This window comes from Schistocerca serialis, chromosome 4 (genome assembly GCF_023864345.2).
Source record: "Schistocerca serialis cubense isolate TAMUIC-IGC-003099 chromosome 4, iqSchSeri2.2, whole genome shotgun sequence".
Lineage (NCBI taxonomy): Eukaryota > Metazoa > Arthropoda > Insecta > Orthoptera > Acrididae > Schistocerca > Schistocerca serialis.
The window spans coordinates 441319214-441336091 of NC_064641.1; the positions used below are offsets into that span (position 1 = coordinate 441319214).

Sequence of the window (16878 nt, forward strand, 5' to 3'; positions counted from 1 at the left end):
CTCTGTACAAGGCTACACGTCACACAAACAATTTCAGGTAAGACTTCCTAACATAAGTTTATATTCGATATTAACAAAGTTCTTTCAGAAACTCCTATCTTGCTATTGCCAGCCTGCATTTTATATGGTCTTTACTTCGGCCAACATTATTTGGCTGCCCAAATAGCAAAACGCACCGACTTCTTTTACCGTCTCATTTGTAAACCTAATTTCCTCAGCATCTCCCGATTCACTTCGCGTACGTTCCATTAAACCGTTTTACTTTTGTCCATGTTATAACCTATTTTTAAGACACTATGCATTCAGTTATACTGCTCTTTCAAGTCAGTTGCCGCCTCTGATAGAATTAGTGTCATCGAAAAACCATCAAGTTTTTATTTCTTCTCCCTGAACTTTAATTCCCTTTCTAAATTTCTCCTTAGCTTTCTTTGTTGCTTGCTCAATGTACATATCGAGTAACTTTGAATAAGCTAAAACCCTGTCTCACTCTCTTCTCTACCAGCGCCCCCGTTCACGATCTCCAGTACTTACAGCTGCAGTCCGGTTTGTATACGAGTTGTAGATAACTTTTCGCCATTTGTATTTCATCCCTGCTGCCTAAACGTACAAAGGGACCATTAGACTTATTAACCACGGATTTTGATGAGTCTTATGTTATAGAGGGACCTGTCCTGAGTACCAGGCTAGCAGCTTTTCATGTGACAGCTCTCTGTTTTCGATAAAATCGATGTTAGTTTCGTGCTTAATGTTTCAATCAAGCAAGTGTGGAGTAGCGGTTAGCGTTCACAGCTACCATGTTGGTGACACGGGTTCAAATCTTAAATGTTTATTTTTTCTATTTCATGTACAGAATATTATTAAATACGTAGTATATGATAAAATTTCTTGATTCTTTTAGCTGCTGCAGAATCGTTGTGGTGCATAATCTTAGCAAAATTTGGAACAACATTCTCGGAACGACATCTCTTCAGAAAGGCAAGAGTACTTAGCAAACGACATCTACGTTGGGGCAACTTTTCAAATTTCTTCATGCTGCGGTACATCTCCTCCTCGTAAAGGTGTATGATGTGATTCTTAAGTTTCTCCCGGCGTATTTGATAATCAAAATATCCACGGGTGTACTGCCGGTCTGCAGTGTCCAACTGGCACGGTCGCGCGGTGGAACAGATTGCGACGGCGTCTGAGATGACGTCAGTGTGATAGCTCTTTCTGCCGTGGTCGTCACAACTATACGTTTGCTCGATTTACTCTTGATTAACCCAATCGCTGGTTCCCAAGCCTTGCTAAGATTATAGTTACAGTCGCGGTTTATGAGGTCGTCATTGGTGCGAATTTCGATGGCCTCTCTAACAACGCTGTCCCAGTATCTCGACGTCTGTACCAGAATCCTCGTGCGTTCATACTCCATAGCGTGATTTTCCGACAAACAATGTTCAGCGACCGCCGACTTGCTCGGATACATCAGTCGAGTGTGCCTCTGGCGTTCACAGCTTCGATCCTCGACGGTATGCATCGTCTTGCCACATTGACACGGAATCTGGTACACGCCGGCCTTCCTCAGACCGAGGTCATGTTTGGCGCTCCCCACCAGTGCACGAGTTTTATTCGGAGGACAAAACACAGCTCCGACACGATGTTTCTTCAAAATGCGGGCGATTTTCCCCGAGAGTGGGCCTGTATATGGAATAAACGCAGTGCCTACCTCCTCCCTCGTGATTTCATCTATCTCCACAGGTTGTGCTGTAGTGGTTGGGCGGAGAGCACGTTGAATCTGCCACTCTGAGTACCCATATTTTTTCGAAATACAGTTCTCAGATGTTCCAATTCCTGGGGTAGACTCTCTGCGTCAGAGATATTGCGCGCCCTATGTACTAGAGTTTTAAGTTCCCCATTCCTCTGTGGAGGGTGGTGGCAGCTGTCTGCGTGCAAATACAGATCAGTGTGCGTTGTCTTCCGATACACCCCATGACCTAGGGTGCCGTCAGCCCTTCTCTTGACCAAGACGTCAAGGAAAGGTAATTTACCATCCGTTTCAGTCTCCATAGTGAATTTGGTGTTGGGGTGTATGGAGTTTAGATGTGTAAGGAAGTCAAGGAGTTTATCCATACCATGTGGCCAGATGACGAACGTGTCGTCCACGTAACGGAAAAAGCAAGTAGGTTTCCATTCGGATGATGACAGGGCTTCCTCCTCGAAGTTCTCCATGTACAAATTCGCTACCACCGGTGGGAGTGGGCTATCCATGGCGACTCCCTCCGTTTGTTCGTAGTATTCTCCATTAAAAAGACGATGCGTACCGTCTAGGATCGAAGCCGTGAACACCAGAGACACACTCGACTGATGCATCCGAGCAAGTCGGCGGTCGCTGAACATTGTTTGTCGGAAAATCACGCTATGGAGTATGAACGCACGAGGATTCTGGTACAGACATCGAGATACTGGGACAGCGTTGTTAGAGAGGCCATCGAAATTCGCACCAATGACGACCTCATAAACCGTGACTGTAGCTATAATCTTAGCAAGGCTTGGGAACCATCGATTGGGTTAATCAAGAGTAAATCTAGCAAACGTATAGTTGTGACGACCACGGCGGAAAGAGCTATCACACCGACGTCATCTCAGACGCCGTCGCAATCTGTTCCACCGTGCGACCGTGGCGCGGGGCGCGGACGGCGGAGGGAGTGCGCCGCGGGCGGAGGGTGTTTAAATCGGCCGCCGCCGCGACCGAAGCCAGTTCCCCCTGATAAGCCATAGCGTACGAATCTCCGTACCGGCACGTTCACAGGAGCTCAGTCCGTTAGTTCAACTGATGATGGCGACATGTATGATCGTCGAAATATTGTACCCGTTGGTCACTGTAGACCGGCAGTACACCCGTGGATATTTTGATTATCAAATACGCCGGGAGAAACTTAAGAATCACATCATTCACCTTTACGGGGAGGAGATGTACCGCAGCATGAAGAAATTTGAAAAGTTGCGCCACCGTAGATGTCGTCTGCTAAGTACTCTTGCCTTTCTAAAGAGATGTCGTTCCGAGAATGTTGTTCCAAATTTTGCTAAGGTTATGCATCACATCGTTTCTGCAGCAGCTAAGAGAATCAAGAAACGAGCCAGCCTCGCATTGGTACGCGAGAGAGTGCAATTCACCCGCCGGAGCCTTGAGTTTATCTCACAGGAATTATTCAAACTACATTTGCAACTGTCTAGTAATTTCACTTCTTTTTCATTGGATTGATGGTGTCACCTGCGTTGCAGCTGATTCCGCCCATAAGAAGGCAACGGGACGTCAAACAGCTAAGTTCTCACGTCTCCTTGACAAACCATCTCTGCAGGTTCCGTGCAAGACTGTCATCAATTTGAGTGGCATGATGTTGAGTGATGATGCGGTCTCGGTTTTGCAGAAAGGTCTCAACTTCGCTCCCACCCCCAAGTTCACTCTGGTCGCAGAAATTGTTAGTGCTGTTGAACAGGTTGCAGCTCGACTTCCGCCTGAATCAGCTGAGGAAATACGTCGTGAAACTTGTCGTGCGTTGACGGGATCCAAGCCGATGAAGTCAAATATCACCAGTAAAGAGAGGGCGGCCATTCGTGATCTGAGGGAACGCTCTGAAACTGTTGTCTTACCGGCTGACAAAGGCAATGCTTCAGTTGTTGTCTCCCATAAGGACTACATTGATAAGATGCAGAGCCTGCTAAATGACGATTCCTACCGGTAGATGAGCGTTGACCCTGCAAAGAAGGTGGAGAACAAGACGAGGTCGCTTCTCAAGGACGCAGATTTACCGGAGGGTGACGCTAAGAAGTTGTTACCGCAAGGTCCGGTACCGCCAAGACTATATGGGCTCCCGAAGGTTCACAAAGAGGGGGTACCATTACGCCCCATTGTCAGCAACATCAGGGCACCCACATATTTGTTGGCCAAATACCTGACGGAAACATTAAGTCCTTATGTGGGTAAATGCCCTCATCACATCCGTAATTCCATGGATTCTGTTAAACGCCTTGATAGCTTCAGGTTTGAGTCAGATATCATGGTGAGTTTTGACGTCGTTTCCTTGTTTACGAGGGTTCCCCTGTGAGAGTCACTAGAATTGATTAGTCAGAAGTTTGAGGAGAAGACCACTGAACTTTATAGGCATGTCTTGACCTCCACGTATTTTCTTTTTAACGGAGAATACTACGAACAAACGGAGGGAGTCGCCTTGGGTAGCCCACTCCCACCGGTGGTAGCGAATTTGTACATGGAGAACTTCGAGGAGGAAGCCCTGTCGTCATCCGAATGGAAACCTACTTGCTTTTTCCGTTACGTGGACGACACGTTCGTCATCTGGCCACATGATATGGATAAACTCCTTGACTTCCTTACACATCTAAACTCCATACACCCCAACACCAAATTCGCTATGGAGACTGAAACGGATGGTAAATTACCTTTCCTTGACGTCTTGGTCAAGAGAAGGGCTGACGGCACCCTAGGTCATGGGGTGTATCGGAAGACAACGCACACTGATCTGTATTTGCACGCAGACAGCTGCCACCACCCTTCACAGAGGAATGGGGTACTTAAAACTCTAGTACATAGGCCGTGCACTGTCTATGACGCAGAGAGTCTACCCCAGGAATTGGAACCTGAGAACTGTATTTCGAAAAAATTCAACATGCTCTCCGCCCAACCACTACAGCACAACCTGTGGAGATGGATGAAATCACGAGGGAGGAGGTAGGCACTGCGTTTATTCCATATACAGGCCCACTCTCGGGGAAAATCGCCCACATTTTGAAGAAACATTGTGTCGGAACTGTGTTTTGTCCTCCGAATAAAACTCGTGCACTGGTGGGGAGCGCCAAAGATGACCTTGGTCTGAGGAAGGCCGGCGTGTACCAGATTCCGTGTCAATGTGGCAAGTCGTATATTGGTCAGACGATGCGTACCGTCAAGGAACGATGCCGTGAACGCCAGAGGCACACTCGACTGATGTATCCGAGCAAGTCGGCGGTCGCTGAACATTGTTTGTCGGAAAATCACGCTATGGAGTATGAACGCACGAGGATTCTGGTACAGACGTCGACATACTGCGACAGCGTTGTTAGAGAGGCCATCGAAATTCGCACCAATGACGACCTCATGAACCGTGACTGTGGCTATAATCTTAGCAAGGCTTGGGAACCAGCGATTGGGTTAATCAAGAGTAAATCGAGCAAACGTATAGTTGTGACGACCACGGCGGACAGAGCTATCACACCGACGTCATCTCAGACACCGTCGCAATCTGTTCCACCGAGCGACCGTGGCACGGACAGCGGAGTGAGCGCGCCGCGGGCGGAGGTATTTAAATCGGCCGCCGCCGCGACCGAACCCAGTTCCCTCTGAACAGCCATAGCGTACGGATCTCCGTACCGGCACGTTCACAGGAGCTCAGTCCGTCAGTTCAACTGATGATGGCGACATGTATGATCGCCGAAATATTGTGCCCGTTGGACACTGTAGACCAGCAGTACATCCGCGGATATTTTGAAATAGTATATGTCTTGCAGAATTATTCAAAAGTTGTCATTTTAGCGGCAGTAGTTGCATTAATGAATCAACCACTGCAGCATACTTTTTCAAACGTGTTTCCCCTTTGTTACAGAATGGATTACAGAGTCTCATTACTTGCTACCATTTGCATCTCTTGCGGGTGATATTCGTTATACAAGCAACTAAAACACGAATTCGTTGGGCACCTATTCCCGATATCGTAGGACTGGAGGGCTGGATTGGAGGCTGGAATGGAATCAATGTAAAATTTCTTTAAATGGGTTTCAACAGTAAAAAATCAAGCTCTCCCGGACGTTCAGGACCCGTCGCCTGCTGTATGATGACAGGAAACACACGCCGTCTCGGTCCTGACAGAGCTCTGGATCTTGGCTGCCCCCTAGGAAGACCTCCCGCAAGAGCGGGTGGTGAGACCTGAACCCAGGCCAAAGGTGCAACACGCTGCAGCAGCACCCCTGAAACTAAGGCCACAATCACTACCTTCGTCCTGGAAGTAAGTGAAAACTTATTTTTTATCAAGCCTTTTTAGCTCTAATGGGCGTGGCCCACACCGGTAGCTCAACTACAAAGCCCTCCGATAAGTACAAATATCACAGCACAAGAAAGGGCGCTAGACCACTTCAATACTAGGGTAAGGTTGTAACCATCAAACACATAAAAGGCAGGCAAAACAGGCTCTAGCCTTAGAAACAATATTCTTGCACTTTGAACTTAATAGTGACCAAGCTCATGATTACTAAATTAATCTAACAGGGCTCAGGTTTAGCAAATAAGGCTTTTAAAACTTACTACACTAAACTTAATTCTGGCCAAGCTCCATGACCACTACATTCAAACAATAAATTACTGCTGCCCAGACGCTCTATACGCTCACAGGGCCGCAACCGCAACGCGATAGCTTAAGCTTAACGCAGCGCAGCAACGCAGGCGAGGCCGAACACTGGCCAGGCTGTAACCGTGCAGACGCTAAGGTGCTGCCCAAAGCAATGTTAAATAAGCCGGTACAACCGTACCCAGCTCAGCAGTTGCGGTCAAGCACTCTTACATAAAATTTACCAACCGCGGCGGTGCAACATTTACTGTTCTACAGAAATGAAGCTCTCCACCGCAATACAGCCGCCACAAAGGACAACATACAGATTTTGTAATAAAAACCTAGGAGCCAGTTCAAAGGAACATTACGATAAAAGCCCCGAACATACAACATCCTGCACAGCCAGGACATTGTGACCACACAACACAACACAGGGACATCTCAACTTTCCTGGAAAGTCTTATAGTTAATCCGGTTTTGAAATTTCTGCCTTTTCGTCATATTATCTGAAATCTTCCAGTGTCTCCAGGTCTCTTGCATGTATTCACCCCTCTTACACGATTCTTCCACGAAGTATTATCAGGGATTAAACAGTACTCTGTGCAAAATTGTATCAGGGGAAACCTCTTTCCTTTCTTTCCCCCAGTCCAAATTTCCTTACTTTTTTTCCTTCTCTTCCTTTTCCTATTATCGAGTTCCAAACCCCTATCACAGTTTAAATGTTCCTCTCGCTTAAGCATCTGAATAATTTTTTATTATTCCCTTCATCAGAATAATTTCATTTTATTCTCTTCACCGGCTAGTTGACATATATATTTGTTCTGCTGTAGTGAGTTTTTGGCTTCATGTCTATCTTCGCTATGATAATGCGAAGTCTTGTTCTTCCTGCCACCTCCCACCACTAATTTCCACTATATCTAACGTTAACCTGTACATTTCACCTTCTAAAATCTCTAATCTCCCCGCATGATTAAGAGATCAACCACTCCATGCTCTGACCCGTAGAATGCTAGTTTACTTTTTCCTGATGACGATATCCTGAATATTCCCTGTCCGGAGATCCGATTGGGGACCTATTTTGGTTCAAATGGCTCTGAGCACTATGGGACTTAACTTCTGAGGTCATCAGTCCCCTAGAACTTAGAACTACTTAAACCTAAGTACATCACACACATCCATGCCCGAGGCAGGATTCGAACCTGCGACCGTAGCGGTCGCGCGGTTCCAGACTGTAGCGCGGACCTCTTTTGTCTCTGAAATAATTTACCCAAAACGATGCAGTCATCATCGAACCACAGAGAAGTGCTACCTGTTCTTGGGAAAAATAACGGCTGTAGCTCCACCTTTATCAGCTGTTTGCACTACCAGCACAGCAACGCCATATTCACTAAAATTACAAGCCAAATCAATCATCCAGGCTTTTGCCCCTGCTACTACTGAATAGGCCGCTGCCTCACTTCAGGCCACAGATACACTATGTGATCAAAAGTATCCGGACACCTGGCTGAAAATGGCTTACAAGTTCGTGGCGCCCTTCATCGGCTGGAATTCAGTCTGGTTTTGGCCCATCCTTAGCCTTGACGACAGCTTCCACTCTCCCAGGAATACGATCAATCAGTTGCTAGAAGATTTCTTGGGGAATGGCAGCCCATTCTTCATGGACTTCTGCACGGAGGAGAGGTAGCAGTATCGGTCGGTGAGGCCTGTCAGGAAGTCGGCGTTCCAAAACATCACAAAGGTGTTCTATAGGATTCCGGTCAGGACTCTGTGCAGGCCAGTCCATTAGGGGGAAGTCATTGTCATGTAACCACTCCGCCACACGCTTGTGTTATGAACAGGCGCTCGATCGTGTTGAAAGATAACCACCATCCCCGAATTCCTAGGTGCTTAAAACATCGATTTAGGTCTGTGCTGTGATAGTATCAAGTAAAACAACAAGGGATGCAAGCCCCCCACCATGAAAAGCAAGACTACCATAACACCAACTCCTCCGAATTTTATTGTTGGAATTACACACGCTGGCAAATGACGCTCCCGGGCTTTCTCCGTACCCACACCCTGCCATCGGATTGCCACATTGTGTACCGTGATTCGTCACTCCACCCAACGTTTTTCCACTGTTCGGACGTCCAATGTTTACGCTCCTTACATCAAGCGAGGCGTCGTTTGGCCTTTACTGGTGTGATGTGTGGCTTTGAGCAGCCGCTCGACCATGATATCCAAGTTTTCTCACCTCCCGCCTAACAGTCATAGTACTTGCAGTGTATCCTGATGTAGTTTGGAATTCCTGTGTGATGGTCTGGATAGATGTCTGCCTATTAGACATTACGACCCTCTTCAGCTGTCGGCGGTCTCTGTCAGTCAACAGACAAAGTCGGCCTATACACTTTTGTACTGTACGTGGCTAGTAGAAATTCTTGGGTAACGGAAGAAATATTGAATTTAATTGATGAAAGGAGAAAATATAAAAACGCAGTAAAAGAAGCAGACAAAAAGGAACACAAACATCTCAAAACTGAGATCGACAGGAAGTGTAAAATGGCTAAGCAGGGATGGCTAGAGGACAGATGTAAGGATGTGGCTTATCTCACTAGGGGTAAGATAGATACTGCCTACAGGAAAATTAAAGAGACCTTTGGAGAAAAGACAGCCACTTGTACGAATATCAAGAACGCAGACCCAGTTCTAAGCAAAGAAGGGAGAGCAAAAAGGTGGAAGGAGTATATAGAGGGTAGATACAGCGGCGATGTACTTGAGGACAATATTATGGAAATGGAAGAGAATGTAGATGAAGATGAAATGGGAGATACTATACTGCGTGAAGAGTTAGACAGAGCACTCAAAGACCTGAGTCGAAACAAGGCCCCGGGAATAGACAACATTCCATTAGAACTACTGACAGCCTTGGGAGAGCCAGTCCTGACAAAACTCTACCATCTGGTGAGCAAGATGTATGAAACAGATGAAATACCCTCAGACTTCAAGAAGAATATAATAATTCCAATCCCAACAAAAGGAGGTGTTCATAGATGTGAAAATTACCGAACTATCAGTTTCATAAGTCACAGCTGCAAAATACTAAAGCGAATTCTTTACAGACGAATGGAAAAACTGGTAGAAGCCGACCTCAGGGAAGATCAGTTTGGATTCAGTAGAAATATTGGAACACGTGAGGTAATACTGACCTTACGCCTTATCTTAGAAAATAGATTAAGGAAAGGCAAAACTACATTTCTAGCATTTGTAGACTTAGAGAAAGCTTTTGACTATGTTGACTGGAATACTCTCTTTCAAATCCTGAAGGTGGCAGGGGTAAAATGCAGGGAACGAAAGGCTATTTACAATTTGTACAGAAACCAGATGGCAGTTATAAGGGTCGAGGGGCATAAAAGAGAAGCAGTGGTTGGGAAGGGAGTTAGACAGGGTTGTAGCCTCTCCCCGATATTATTCAATCTGTATATTGAACAAGCAGTAAAGGAAACAAAAGAAAAATTCGGAGTAGGTATTAAAATCCATGGAGAAGAAATAAAAACTTTGAGGCATTGTAATTCTGTCAGAGACAGCAAAGGACTTGGAAGAGCAGTTGAACGGAATGGACAGGGTCTTGAAAGGAGGATATAAGATGAACATCAACAAAAGCAAAACGAGGATCATGAAATGTAGTCGAATTAAGTCGGGTGATGCTGAGGGAATTATATTAGGAAATGAGACACTTAAAGTAGTAAAGGAGTTTTGCTGTTTGTGGAGCAAAATAACTGATGATGGTCGAAGTAGAGAAGATATAAAATGTAGACTGGCAATGACAAGGAAATAGTTTCTGAAGAAGAGAAATTTGTTAACATCGGGTATAGATTTAAGTGTCAGGAAGTCGTTTCTGAAAGTGTTTGTATGGAGTGTAGCCATGTATGGAAGTGAAACATGGACGATAAATAGTTTGGACAAGAAGAGAATAGAAGCTTTCGAAATGTGGTGCTACAGAAGAATGCTGAACATTAGATGGGTAGATCACATAATTAATGAGGAGGTATTGAATAGAATTGGGGAGAAAAGGAGTTTGTGGCACAACTTGACAAGAAGAAGGGACAGGTTGGTATGACATGTTCTGAGGCATCAAGGGATCACAAATTTAGCATTAGAGGGCAGCGTGGAGGGTAAAAATCGTAGAGGGAGACCGAGAGATGAATACACTAAGCAGATTCAGAAGGATGTAGGTAGTAGTAAGTACTGGGGAATGAAGAAGCTTGCACGGGATGGGGTACCATGGAGACCTGCATCAAACCAGTCTCAGGACTGAAGACCAGAACAACAACAGGGATTTTTAGGAGTGTGGAAATCTCGCATACAGGCGTATGACACAAGTGACACCGAATCACCTGACCACGTTCCAAGTCCTGAGTTCCGTGGAGCATCCCATTCTGCTCTCTCAAGATGAGGTTGATGGTATGGAGTACCTGGCAGTAGGTGGTAGCACAATGTACCTAATATGAAAAACGTATATTTTTGGGGGTGTCATGATACTTTTGAACACATAGTGCACCATCCAATTGTGGTTGCACCTACAGTATGACTACCTACCTATATCACTGAACACCTCTGTGGGGTCAGTGGATCGTGGGGCATTATTTATTACAGCATTTCAAATGATAGGCAAATACAAATTTTAGCAAATACATACGACAACTCCAGTTTTGCTTTGTAAAGATATTTCGCTGCCTCAGTCTGCTACAGCGTGCTTGGTTAAGTGCATTTTCTGTTGTGAGCAAAGCCGTATATACGTCAGCATCTGTTTCTGTTCAGAATGCGCACGTGTGCAAAGTTTTCAATGACCACATTGTCTCTTTAGAGTTGCAAATGGAACAGGTTTTGCTTCAGTCGCTTCTTCTTTTCCTTCTTACACTTCTTCTACTTTACCATTGTCCTCGTTCATTTCGCATGAAACAGACAAAATTTCATGGTCAGTCAGGCTACCACAGACTTACACATGATCGTCAAAATGTACGAAATCCTCAATTTCCATTCTTTCTACCAAATCAAGAAGGAGTTTCCAGGTATTTCATACACCCGAGTCCATTTCTCCCTAGAAGAACTAAAGGAACAGAGTGAAATAAGAAAGTTCTATCATGCCATAGGCAAAATGAAGAATAGATTCCAACCAAAAACAATGGCCTGTTCCAGTAAAGATGGGAAAATGATAAGGGAGGAAGAACAGATAGTGGGAAGATGGGCAGAATATTTCAAAGATACACTAAGCACCAGCCTAGAAGATGAAGAGACAGCTGCACAGGAGGGAAGAGTGGAGCTGGAAGTAGACAATGAAACCAATGAGGCAAGAAAACCAACACTACAAGAGGTCTCCCAAGCTGTGCACAAGTCAAAAAACAATCGAGCCCCTGGGGAAGACAGCATAATTGCTGAATTAATAAAAACTGGTGGTGAGGCTGTAATAAAGGAACTGCACACATTAATATCAGATATATGGGAAACAGAAACTATGCCAGATAATTGGAAAATTGGAATAATAGTCCCCATTTATAAGAAAGGGGACAGAACAGCATGTGAAAACTATAGAGGTGTAACACTCCTAAGTACAGCTTATAAGATCTTCACAAGTATATTAAACGAAAAGATACGGAAGTGTGCAGAAGGCATACTAGGGGAATATCAGTGTGGCTTTCGACCGGGCAGAGGAACAACTGATCAAATATTTGTGATAAGGCAAATGATGGAAAAGTTCTATGAATATGATATAGATCTGCATTTCTTATTCATCGATTTCAAACAAGCCTTTGACAGCATAATTCGGCAAGAACTATACAGAGTACTGAAAGAAGTTGGTATATGTGCTAAATTAATAAGACTAATCAGAATGACAATGACAGAGACAAGAGCAAAAGTAAAGGTCCTTAGCAGAACAAGTGAGAGCTTTGACTTTAATAAAGGTGTGAAGCAAGGGGATAGCCTCTCCACTGTCCTATTCAACATTGCCCTGCATAGTGCAGTAAATAAAATCAACAAAAGAGGCACCATATTTATGAAAACTAGCCAGATATGTGCATACGCTGATGACATTGCTATAGTAGGAAGAAATACCAATACACTCCTAGAAACATACCGGGCAATGGAAACAGAAGCCTTAAAAATTGGCCTCATAGTAAATGTAAACAAAACAAAATATATGGTAATGTCACAATCTGAGGCCAGAAGAACCCCTAAAAACCTAAACATCAATGGGAAATGCTTCAATGGAGTGTCCTCTTTTAACTATTTGGGAGCCCTAATAACAAATGATAACAGTATTGGAAAGGCTATAAGGGAAAGAATACAAGCAGGAAACAGAGCTTACTTTGCAAATATGCAGCTTTTCAAAAGTAGCCTTGTTACAAGAAAAACTAAATTGCTAATATATAATTCCCTAGTCCGCCCAGTTATCACATACGGCTCAGAGGTATGGACATTGACAGAACACGATAAAAATGCTCTAAGAAGCGTTGAGCGGAAAATACTACGCAAAATCTATGGGCCAATAAGGGAGGAAGAAGGCTGGAGAATACGCTACAATGCTGAATTACAGGAGTTAATACAAGGCAGGGACATAGTAAAATTTGTTAAATCACAGCGAATACGATGGCTAGGACACTTGGAGAGAATGGCAGAGGATAGAATGCCAAAGAAAATGATGAAAGGTATGATCCATTCAGTTAGGCGAAAAGGGAGACCTAGAAGAAGATGGATCGATGAGGTAATAATGGATATCAGCAATATGGGAGTCCGGGGGTGGAAAAGAGCAGCAAATAACCGAGAAGTGTGGAGGAAGATTGTTGAAGAAGCCAAGGCTCACCAAGGGCTGTAGAGCTACTGAAGAAGAAGAAGAAGAAGTCCATTTCTCCACTCATGTGTTGTTGATGATGATGCTGTGGCTACTTGATGAATCGGCATTCTTGAAACTGATGAAGGAAATCGCCACGATAATGCTTTATCACCCGTGACTACTGCTGCGAAATTGTTGTTTGAACCTCGGAGCACCTTTAATGCTATACAACACCATCGTCACATCGGCCTTTGAGGTACAACTAGAAATCGAGATTGCTCCCTGATCAGATGGCTGTAATTTCCGAGTTGGGTTTACAGGGGAAAAAACGAAGTTTGACATCATCCAAAGATAGTGGGTTATTGTGAACTGCGGAATTTTCTAGTAATAGCAGGATTTTTTTGCGTCTGTTTTGTCTCCTAATTTCTCTGCCCAGGCTCAACACCTAGTCATTGATGAATTCTGCTGTCATCAACGCCTTTTTGTTGGAGCCACAGGAAATGATCTGATATCCTTGAAACAACTAACATTAGCAGCTCTTGCTGTCATAAGAGGTTTCAGTTTCTGACTCCAGTGCCTGTTTATTGGAAGCATTAGCGTTGTTCATTTTTCCTTACGTTTCCCCCTTTAAATATTTCGTGCTCAAATCCGAAAGGTATGGAGACACTTGAAAAAAGACTCTTTTCATGAGTAATAGACGTGTTACCAGGGGCTTCCCAGTTCAATTTTCTATGCCAAACAATCTTTGAGATCACTGCTCGCTAGGACGAGAATGTAGCTTCATTGTTGCTGTTTGTTTTTTAGTGTTTTAAAGAACAATCTGTCCAATGACTGTAGACGATGAGTTGCGTGAGCAGGAAATGACTGCATGATAATATCATACGAACCAGCTGAATTCCCTCTAAATGATGGATATGTGTGCTGTATCCACCCACTAAAAACAAATTTTTTTCTGGTCCTTTTTTTCGAATTTTGCACACTTTATGAAATGTTCTAGCCATCCCACCTACAGTTCTGATGTTCTCCATCCATTATTCAAGCATCCAGATGCTGTGTTTGATGGATGATGATGATCATGATGATTTGATTTCTGGGGCCCTCAACGGCGTGGTTATCAGTGCCTGTACAAATTCCCAATCTTTTCACTTTACAGTTTCGCCAGTTCCCTGAATGATGATGAAATGATGAGGAAGCCGCGCGGAGTGGCCGTGCGGTTTGAGGCACCATGTCACGGTTTGCTCGGTCCCTCCCGCAGGAGGTTCGAGTCCTCCCTCGGGCATGGGGATGTGTGTCGTTCTTAGCATAAGTTAGATTAAGTTAGTTTAAGTAGTGTGTAAGTCTAGAGACCGATGACCTCTGCAATTTGGTCCCATAGGAATTCGCACACATCTGAACATTTTTGATGAGGACAATACAAACACCCGGTGTCCGAATGGAGAAAATCCCCTGTGTGTCATGGAGCTGCCCTTTTTAAGACATCATTCATTCTGCTGTGCTTAAATATTAAAATCGGAGGTATGAATGCACATGCTGCATTAATTGCACATACACATGTCGTAAGACCCTTTCCTCCACTTGTGATTGCACCCACGTGGTGTTTACCTTTTCGAGCGATTACTTTAGATGGTTTGTGAATTGTGGATAATGCGGTTTCACCTAAGTTATATTTATTTGATTGTCAGTAAACATGTTAATATTTTCTCAAATTTATCAAACAGCTCATTAACATGCTCTTTGTTAGACCCCTTCCTTCATGCCATCAATATTACCTCGGGAAATGGCAAGGACAAAGTGGGATTATCCTTTATAAACCTGTTCTTTATTGAAGGGATGCAGGTTAGTAGGCAAGTTAACTTAATTCGGTAATAGTTATTCTGAAGAAACTGAATTCTAAATTAATTATATGCTGTGCTGTTTCATCTCCCATGTCTTCTGTCAAATCATGTTTTTCGAAATTCTGATGTTCTATCTAAACTCTTCAAACAATGACGTCATGTAGACTTTGGTACATTATATCTTCTACATGCTTCATTACATCCAATTTCACCATTTCGATGTTTCAGTAATTCCCCTTCCATATCCACATGTTTCCATTTATTGTAAACTTTCTTCATTGTATTGATCAGCTGAAACGAACAATTTTTAGTTGGTATATAATTTTTGGTATGTAATTTCCGTCAGGGCCTAAATCTTACCAGTAAAATTTGTTGAGTGTTGAATAGCCTTCGGCTTCCAATTATAGAGTATTTGGAGGTGATTTATTTCTCGATAAATCGAATACAGCAAGACACATGGGAATTCTTCGATTTATCGAAGACTTTTTAAGGGATCAGACTTCTAGTTCGATTTATCGAGGTTATTAGCAAGAGCCATTGAATTTTAAAATCTTGGAAAACATTCTGCTTCCTGTTCCATCAGCTCTTTCTTTCCTGGTGTTCAAGTCGTCTATTAACTTAATACCACTACAACCAAAGCTTTAGAAATGTGTAGCTTTTCATTCGCTGTTGTCAGTTTCTGTGTTTATACTGGGTTGCTATAATTGAGTGCAGATACTTATAGAGGTTCAGTGTGGGCTGTAATTATCTACAACCACTGCTCCTCGCTCCACCGCGCACCCTCTCCACGCACAGTGGTGCGAAGATCTGACCGAAGGTTTTACAGCAGCGTACTTGAGAAAGGACGTTTTATACAAGAGCTAGGTGAAAGTTCTCAGACTGACGAGATTGTATTCGTAGCTATTGGTAGATATCCTAATGCATTAATTCCAATTTTGTCTACCAGGTGCAAATCTGGCGCTGTGAATGCAAGAATGACGTATAGAGGCTTCCGTATATAATGAATTAGGGACAGAATGTGGTCAGGAAAGGTCAACAAGTGAGACTATTAACTGCTGCTTACACTTCGTGTTCAATATGAGCACCAGAAATGCTAGTGAAGTGCTCTACAGCCCCAGACTTGCACCTGGTGGCCAAAATTGGAACTAATGTTTTTTCCAGTGCAAAACGGTTCCACATTAACACATTAGAATGTCTACCACTATCATACGATAAATACAGCCGACACTTGAACTCCGTGAGTAGCTGCATTTCAATTGTAACCACACGGTATCACAAATAAATTAAGAACGCGCACTACTCAGCACCTGCCACGTGAGCAGCCCTAGATCCTCCGACAGCCGGAATGAAGTTCTGCGCCTGCCGTTGCAGGATACTGCTGCTGCTCCTGGTGGCGTCGTGCGCAGGCGGCTGCGGGCTGTGGCGGCGAGGGCGCAGCTGCTGTTGCGGCTGCGGGCCGCAGGACGACGACGCGGCGGGCAGCGACGCGGGCGCCCCTAGCGGCTCCCTGCGTAGCTCGGCCGGCTCCTGCTGCCCCCCACCACACTACAGCCGCTGCTCCTCTCTGCACCGCGCGCCACCTCCGTACACTGAGGTGCGTAGCTCTCACAGAAGGTTATACAGCAGAGTACATTTGTATGAGACAGCGAGGTGAAAGTTTTCTGGCTGACAAGATTGTATTGGTAGCTATTAACCCTAGGACCCCTAAGGAGGGGGGGAGGTTCGCTGAACCCACATTTTTTTTTATGTCCCCTGCTTTTGCCCAAGTAACTTTCATACTACATATTCCCTTTGAGTTATTGTTTGTTGGCTATTTTATGAAACGTTAGTGTCAATATACTTTAAAGAAAATTCCTGCTTTGAAAGAAAAAATAAATAAACT

The 16878-nt window shown here is 44.2% G+C and overlaps 1 protein-coding gene across 1 annotated transcript in view; it reads left to right on the forward strand.

Annotated features, from left to right (window-relative positions):
- Window positions 1–16878, forward strand: part of LOC126474526 (uncharacterized) — a gene marked incomplete at its 3' end in the record, with an annotated part of 152876 nt that overhangs the window by 30467 nt on the left and 105531 nt on the right. Inside the window, exon 3 of the mRNA XM_050101996.1 lies at window positions 16368–16590. Coding sequence (XP_049957953.1) covers window positions 16368–16590 — 223 coding nt within the window. The remainder of the gene's footprint in view (window positions 1–16367; window positions 16591–16878) is intronic.